This window comes from Photinus pyralis, unplaced genomic scaffold (genome assembly GCF_008802855.1).
Source record: "Photinus pyralis isolate 1611_PpyrPB1 unplaced genomic scaffold, Ppyr1.3 Ppyr1.4_unclustered_Scaffold628, whole genome shotgun sequence".
Taxonomy (NCBI): domain Eukaryota; kingdom Metazoa; phylum Arthropoda; class Insecta; order Coleoptera; family Lampyridae; genus Photinus; species Photinus pyralis.
Genome location: NW_022171935.1, coordinates 121893 through 130947, shown reverse-complemented (window position 1 = coordinate 130947; position 9055 = coordinate 121893). Strand labels below are relative to the sequence as shown.

General features: G+C 36.1%; 1 protein-coding gene across 1 annotated transcript; it reads left to right on the top strand.

The window, feature by feature from the left end:
* Nucleotides 1-12: 12 nt before the first annotated feature.
* LOC116182617 (nose resistant to fluoxetine protein 6-like) lies at nucleotides 13-7569 on the top strand. Its single transcript, XM_031503160.1, has 12 exons — nucleotides 13-86; nucleotides 135-298; nucleotides 345-556; nucleotides 603-679; nucleotides 727-920; nucleotides 963-1123; nucleotides 3268-3436; nucleotides 3490-3668; nucleotides 3714-3837; nucleotides 3881-4064; nucleotides 7193-7335; nucleotides 7381-7569. Coding segments are annotated over exons 1-12 (1731 nt in total). The 5' UTR covers nucleotides 13-85; the 3' UTR covers nucleotides 7504-7569.
* Nucleotides 7570-9055: the final 1486 nt, after the last annotated feature.

The following is a 9055-nucleotide window of genomic DNA, read 5'->3' as shown; positions in this document are numbered from 1 at the left end:
TGCAATCGACATAACGGGAAACTGTGTCAGGGATTTAAAGGTATCCGCTACTGCTCTGGAAAAACGCGAGCCATGGATTCTAAAAAGTGAGCTCGACATTTTCCGACACAACTGCTACTTGTAGCATTTTGTAGTGCTAGATGCGTCCTCGAAGATACGCTCTGGAGTTCTGCGAGCCAACTTATTTGATTTAGGTGCGCTGGACGAGTGCATTTCGATTAATCGAGAAATAGGGTCGGGAAGGATACATGGAAAGTTTTGTCCGGGTCTCTATACCAAGTGTTCGCAAGTTTACGCGGTATGTAAAAATCCACGGGAATTAAAACCGTTCACTTTTCTATTAGGGAGAAACTGAAATACCAGCGAACATCGCTGCGACAATGGACAACCTTCTGTCATTCAGCGAGAAATTCGCATTGGCCATTTGTATTCCGCACACATGTTCGGCAATGGATATTGAGAAATTGCTAACCAATGTTAACGCTACCTTTAAAGAGGAAATGTGCCAAACAAAGGATGGGCAATCGCCACTTGGTGATGGAGGAACCGTTGTCTTGTATGTATAACAATCATAGCTACATCACTACTGTCAATCACAACAGGCTCATGTTTGGCGGTGCTATTTCGCTAGTGGTGATCTCAACTGCAATTGATGTCGCGGCACGTCACCAAGGCAAAGGTAAGATGGCCGGTTTTTCTCCCCCAGCTTTCAGTGTATGTCTCCAGCCATTAGAAACTCGGTAATTTGTGCTTTTTCGGCGATAAGGAATGGAAAAATAATCTTCAAGATGACAAACAACCCCGGCGACATTTCCTGCTTAAACGGCATTAGAGTGCTGAGCTTCCTTGGAATTGTAAGCGGACACACCTACTTGTATATGATTGATAACCCAACAAGGAACGCTTTTAACATTTTTGAGGTAATTCCATTGCTTCTTCGCTTCGTTACTCAATCATCGTAGATGCTGAGTGGAAAATTTCAATCGGTTATCAGCGCGGCAACATTGAACGTCGACACTTTCTTCTTGTTATCAGGCGCAATGGTCTCCTACAGTGCTATGAACGATTTCACCAAGGGCTACAGGTTTAGTGTACCCGTTTTTTATCTACGCCGAATTCTACGGTACGTAGTTTTTGGTGTGATTCAGATTGAGAGGCAGAGCTGGGCAGTATTAGATTTTGTAAATACTTTTTAGTATTCAAATCCTTTAAAGTATTCAAATACTTTGTAATTAAATACTTTTAGCAGTATTTGTATTTGTAACTCAAATACTTTTACAAATATTTAGTATTCGAATACTTCGCAAAGTATTTGGATACTTCGTAAAGTATTCGAATACTTCGCATAGTATTTGAATACTTAACCTTCCTTTTTTACCAAAAATCGACTACCCCAAAATTTCTCGGGAAAACACTTTTTTTCTAATTAATTTTGGTGCGTAGAATCCAAAACTATTCGTACTTTTTCGATCAGACTTCTCAATCAAAAGTTATGGACTAGAAACCAATGTCGAAAAAAAATTCAAAGGGCTGTAACTTTTGAACTTGTAGCTCAATCTTGGACCTGTTTGAAACTATGGATTCTACAGGCCACATTCTATAAGAAAATTTTTTTTCCGGGTCGATCTGAGACAATTTTTTTTTCGGGCCTCAAAAAAAGGCAGTGTATAACCTTCCTTTTATACCAAAAATCGACTTCACCAAAATTTCTCGGGAAAAGACTTTTTCTTATTAATTTTGGTGCGTAGATTTCAAAACAATTCGTACTTTTTCGATCAGACCTCTCAATAAAAAGTTATGGACTAGAAACCAATATCGAAAAAAAATTCAAAGGGCTGTAACTTTTGAACAAGTAGTTCAATCTTGGAACTGTTTGAAATTATGGATTCTACAGGCCACATTCTATAAGAAAATTTTTTTTCCGGGTCGATCTGAGACAATTTTTTTTTCGGGCCTCAAAAAAAGGCAGTGTATAATAACCTTCCTTTTTTACCAAAAATCGACTGCACCAAAATTTCTCGGAAAAACACTGTTTCTTATTAATTTTGGTGCGTAGAATCCAAAACAATTCGTACTTTTTCGATCAGACTTCTCAATCAAAAGTTATGGACTAGAAACTAATGTCGAAAAAAATTCAAAGGGATGTAACTTTTGAACTAGTAGTCCAATATTGGATTGACTGCACCAAAATTTCTCGGGAAAACAATTCGTTCTTTTTCGATTAGACCTCTCAATACAAAGTTATGGACAAAAAACAAATTTCGAAAAAAAATTCAAAGGGCTGTAATTTGTAGTAGCCCAATCTTCAAACTGTTTTAAATTATGGATTCTACGGGCCAAATTCTATAAGAAAATGTTTTTTCCCAGTCGATCTCAGACATTCTTTTTTTCCGGCCTCAAAAGAAGGCACTACTTTTAAGTTATTCAAATATTTGAGAACAATTTAGAAATGTTTAGGGAAAGTTTCCATTGTCACAAAATCAAATATAAAAATCCGATACAACTGAATATCGAACGATCCTGAAGTGAAACTTTTTCACTCGATAGTCTACGTAATTTAAAAACAATAGGGACCTTTCTTATATCCTTAAGACCATGTGTACCCATTTTCAAAGCGATCGCACGTTTCTAAACAAACTATCATGCACACGGACAAACGGATAGTCAAAAATCGATCTGTTCCAAAATCGCTAGGATTAATTTCAGAAAGGCGTACGTATCATGTGCACGACGTACGATCGCTTTGAAAACTGGTACACGTATTCTTAAGGATATAACTGGTATAAGAAAGGTCCTGGTAGGTACCTCCTATATAATAATATAATAATAATAATACGCTATTACTCCCCTTAAATTTGTATATAACAATAGAAATATAAAAAAAGCTAACCCCATACAAAGTATAACTTGATTTTTTAAGTAGTAGACTTTTATCTAGTATACTATTTTAAATTTTTAATGTAATTGAGTGACAACTATTACTTTTTACTGTATTCGAATACTTTTCAAAGTAAGTTAATGAAATACTTTTCAAAGTATTCGAATACTTTTTATAGTATTCGAATACCTTTGATAGTATTAGAATACTTTTGAAAGTATTCGAATACATTCTAAAGTATTTGAATACTTATTTTTTAAAGTAGGTATTTGAATACTTTTCAATGTATCTGTATCTAGTATTCGGTTGTGCTGGACGTAAAGGTATTTAGTATTCAAATACTTTTTGAAAGTATTCTGCCCAGCTCTGTTGAGAGGTTATTGTTTCAGCTTAACCCCATGTTTAATTGCTGTCGGTTTGATATACATTTTTCTCTTACGTCACATGAGCCATGGACCAATGTGGCCACTTATCTCCGGTGCTGATATAACCAACTGCAATGAGAATTGGTGGAGTACACTTTTCTATGTGCAAAATTATGCAAATCCATTATCTATGGTATGTGACTAGTAGTGCATTGGTCGTATGGTAATCACACTTTTGCCATTTAGTGCATTGTGCCAAGTTGGTTCCTAGCTGTGGACATGCATCTATACATACTGTCTCCAATTCTGATTGTCCCCATGGCAAAATCCCCGCGAACGTCGATGGTGCTAGCTGGCTTACTGACTTTGGCTTCTATGGGAGCAGGCTTCGCAATTACTTGGCGTGGGCAACTCGCACTGGCAAGGTAATATCCGGGCAGTTAATCGTAACCTAAAATTACTCGCCTCAGCGTACCGTACATGAAGTACTACTACTATTCCACTCACACCCGGGCATCCCCTTGGTTTATCGGTTTCATGTTGGGATACGCAATTTCGCCAACCGGAAGGTGGAGCAAAGCGCGTTTGGGTCGTGTAAGTAATTTTATGTCTTACTCCAAGTAAACTTAACTTTCAGACGTCAGTTATCTTATGTTGGACGGCATGCATACTGACGGCCGTGTGCGAATTATCTTGGGGATACCTGGAGACGTCTGAAAATGTTAACGTGTTCAAAAACTCTATTGAAAATTGCTTGAGAAGGCCGGCCTGGGCGGTTGCGGTTGCTTGGGTTATATACAGCTGTCACATTGGATACGGAGGTAAACTCAGCTAACTTACGTAGGTCAGGTTTTAGTTTTAGCCGTGGGCAGGGAAATGCCATATCCTGCTAGCTACGAGTAATTTCTGTGTGGTAAAATTATTACTCGGGTCATTTTGTTAGAAATTCCCTTTTAAATTGAGTCTTTTACATTGATGCCCACGTGGTTACAATGCATGTGAAATCGAAATAAGTTATAATCAAGTTTTTCTAAATTTTCCCCTAAATTCTTGACACAGGGGTGCCATTATTTTACAAAAAGTAATTGCCAACACCTGGAGGTGCGAGGTTTATTCTTAGAAGTAAGTGTACCCCAACAGCTTCTATTTAACGAAACTTGTATTTCTTCATTGACAGAATTAGATGACCAACAAAAAGGATTTGATAAATAAGATGAACAAATTTTTGGTGTCTGTTCGGACGGTAGACATTTTTAATAAGAAAAGGCCTTGCTTAAGTTAGGTTAGGTTAGGTTAGGTTAGGTTTTTTCAACTCGAGTTTCCGGTATTTAATCACTTCCACTATAACAATTTTCTAGAGGAAAAAAATTAGGCACAGTTACAGAGCGGTTTCTATGGCAGATAATTTCGGGAAAACGTATGCAAAATTCTCACCCCCTCGCCCCTCCTCTTTGTAATTAAAGAAAAGCTTACTTTAATTTTGAATCAAGCGGTAGAAAAAATTTCCTACAGCGAATTTCAATGAATACTGGTAACTTAAGGCGCAGAAGAGATACGGTGGAATTAATTTCAAAAGTCAAGAAAATTTCGGAAAATGGAGGTACTTACAAAACATACACGTGGTAAAAAGGCAAAAAATAACTCTAATTTACGGCACGCAAAAATGGCAAAAAATCCCTCCAATATTGAGCGTTTACCTTTTAAAGAAAATCTCATTTGGTGGAAGAGGAACAGGAAATTTCCAGCTCCTCACGGCATTCATGCAAAACAACCCGGTCCCCAATCAACCACTCGGCCTGCAATTATCGGAAAAATATAGGATGGGTATCGAACTAGTCTTTTAAGCGCGATCATTTTGAAATAACTTTGAACGCCGTCTGCCGGTTTTTTCTACAACTTATTAGAACGTCATTCATCAACCATGCGCCTCAATCCTCAACACTCACCAATCTAATCAACACCTATTGCCAATTGGAATTTTATTTACATCGGCGATACAAAATAAACAATTACCTATACAAAATGTAAACACAGAAAACTTACTCCTCGAGCAAATAATTAAATTCCGGTACTCTTCAGTAACGAAGCGACAAACTCGATACCGGGTGTTCAGTAAAGCGAGTTCCAGGTCCACTGAAAATTTAATCAGTTCTTCCTTGGGTGATAATAAACATAATACTAGAAACAGAATTGGGAAATTCCCAACCGCGAATTATCATGTTCACAGACGGACGGACGGAGGGAAAGAAAGTTCAAAACCTGAATACGCTTTAGAAGCTCGTTAATAAATCTTTTGAAATTTCCATTTCTGTTTTCAGTAATAAGTAGACAATGGTCAAGGGAGTCATTGATTAAATTTTGGGCATTTGAACTTTCTGCCCGTCCGTCTGTTTGTAGGTTTGAAATAGTTTACTATTTTAATGTCTTCAAACGTCCGGCGAAATCGTACCGCATATATAAGTGTGTGGTTGGCAAATTTCATAGCTAATTCTGTGATACCGAAATTTGTAAAATGCGCTTGTCCAAAAGAGTGTCTAGTTGAGTTCAAAAAAAAAATCTCTACTCCAATGCCTTACTTTTATTTATTTATTTATTTTTTATTTTTTTATATATTGTTTCAATAACGACGAAATTCCACTGCGAGACCTTGCACAATATTCGATTGTCGAAACAACAAACTCCGGCGCAATTAATTACACTTGACCTAAAATGGCGGCTCTAATCTTGATTCGAATTTTCTAGGACAGATTGTTTAGTACTGTAACGTAAATTTAATTAGGTACGTCGTCATCCACAATTAGTAAACAATAAATTTACAACAGTCTTAAAATGGATTAATTTATAACGGTAATTACAATTTATCACTTACAATTTATAACATAACAAGAACGCATCGAGGTAAGAACTGAACTGAAATACGCAGAATATGCATTTGCTTAAATATCATCTTAATGACCATGACCATGGAAGCCTCCTTCTGGTAAAAGAGTCAACCATTGCTTAAATATACCAATTGGAATCGGTTTCCCCACTAAAGCACAGGAGAAAAAGGTTGTTTTTCCGCACAGAAATTCCGCTGATTCGTCTTCTCACTATCCAGAGAATGATCTAATGCCTAATTAGGATAACTGAACATAATACAAATCCTCGACATCTCGTCGCCGAGGTTTCCGAAAGCCATTAAAAACAATATTCTATGGAAATCAAGTGCCGCAGAAAAGACAAGCTTCAAATCCACCACAGCTTGTGAATCTTTCTTTACAATTCCAAAAGAACTACAAATTATTAGAAAATCGACCCTCTAGATTTCGACACCCTGTAAACTGTCTATGATATGAGATGCCCAAACTACTCAAACCCTCCAAAGTTAAAAAAAAATACAGATTTATGAGTAGGGAGGGAGCATCTCCCACCGATTTTCATTTAATTAAGGAGTTGTCAAAACCGCAATTAATTTGAAACTTGCAATTTAGCAAAACAGAAGTACAAGTACCACAACAATTAATAGACTAATAATGCAACTTACTCTTGTTGTTAGGTTACAACTTAATTATCTTCTATTAAATTATCAAGTTATCAATGTCGCAATTAATTAGGAAGCAGTTCATATCCAAAAATAGTTTGGAACTATTTCCCCAATAATCTACATTACCACATCATATCCTGTTAACTTTATACTTTCCTTTGTGCAGGGGTAGCAAATGTTTTATAAAATTGTTAAACAAAAAGTCGTATTGTCGTATAGCCGTGGTAGTTAATGGAAGTCTACAGTAAGCTACAATATGAAAGGCACCAAGAGCAGCAGCTTATTCATTATGGTTTCGTTTGCGTTTGTTGGAGCTTTTAATATCATTCAAGAGTAGTTACAGATTTCGTAAAAATCTGGTAAACTATTCTATAGAAGACTATTGTACGGAAACTGGCAACTGAAACTAATCTGAAATTTTAGGAATAGTCAACACGGTTTTATCGCTGCCCATTTTTAAGGTACTTTCGAAACTGACGTACTGCGGCTACTTGCTCCACTGCATATTCATTATTACAGCCAACGGAAATAAACAAACAGAGCTCTATGCAAGCCATCACGAGGCGGTATATCACGTACTTCTCACCCGATTTGTATAACTCGGATTGCAGATTTACCTTTTTTGTGGCACATGGGTGCTAACGCAAGTTGCTGCTGTTTTTCTGACGTTCACAGTGGAGTCTCCAATGCTAATGGTCGAAAAACTTTATCTGAGGAAAGTTAAAAGCGATTAAGTCTGCTGGGCGTTATCCAAGCTGTTAATTAGGGAGTTGCGCTTTGTTATAAAACAACCCCTAAATGTTACAGGTAGTCCTTTTTGAGTAGTATTAGATAAAATTTGTAAATAAAGGTATTTCGCCGCAAATTCGCTTTTTCCTAAACAAAAAGGTAGATGTGTAAGCGAATTCGGTACATAGAGGTTTTCATTTGCCAGCTTAAGTCTCTGAGGCCTCTTTTCGTTTTACGTTACAGTAATAAGCCCGCTTTAATAGTACATAATTTATGATGTTTCCATTTTTCCTACATTTCGCTTATTTGACTAAGGAATAATTTATAACCCCAACTTTCACGGTTTTATATGAGCACTTCATGTGATATTTTAGGGGATTTTGTTATTATGCTTATGCAAATATATTTTAGTAAACGTCGAATTAGATCGCGTAATTAATTGTGAAAACATGTAATAAATGGGAGGAAGCTTTTCGAGTTGTGTGTCAACTTTGTGATGCTGGGGTAAAATAATTACAAACTTTATATTAATTACTTTGCGTTTGTACTTTACTGAAGTTTTAGTATGAAGTTCTGTTACTGTCGTTATTTACGGTGATATTCTGGGCAAAACTTTTTTCTCGGCGGACTACTTCATCCCGGCATCAGGAGTGGGAACTAGCTACTTTTGAAAACCGGCGAAAATTAATGTTACTCCTAATTTGGTTATCTATATGCATATACCAGGGCATATATACATTGGAGAGCGCTAAGTTGAACTGTGATCATTGGATATATTGTTGTATGAATAACGCCAGATGGATTACAAATAAGCACGGAATTCGTTTATTTTAGTGGAATTTGTTATTTTAATGTCTATTTGTCGATTTTAGCTGTGTTTTTAATTGCTTATTTTATCCTTCCTGTAACTTTATGTATTTAAATTATAAGATGTAAAAATGGTGCCTTAGAATATTAAGCATCTGGTCGAGAGAGCATTTAAGTGCTATTCGGTCGTTTTGTGATAAAAACAAATATCTCTACAAATAACAAAGTTGACATTTTTGCGCATGCGCACTTCTTATTTTAACAATATGCGATATGCTTGTCTTTACTAGAAGCATCTGTGGTTAAAATTTCAAAAAAATAGAAAAGATGACATTAGGCAGTGGTCATAATAGCGCCTTCCGACATGAGTAAAAACGGAAACATCTTTAAGTTTAGAAAGAAAGAGTCTGCAGAATACGAATAATCTAATAAATTCGAAATATCATTCGTATTTGAAGGTTCCCAAGAACCTCCAGAAGCTAAAGAATGCGACGAAGTTGGAAAAATTGAAGTATACGTTAAAAGCACCCGAAAATGTTAAGAGTCGAAAAATATTGTTTAACACAGATTTTAGTATTTAAGTCTGTGATATTAATTAATCATTATATAAAATGAAGTATACAGGGTGCCTATTATAGTATGGAATATATCTCGGTAAATATCGACTGTATACAAAAATTTTTTATATGAAAGTTATTTAACGTTTTATTCCCCATTACAAGGCAGCATTCGATTGTTTTTATTTCAGAA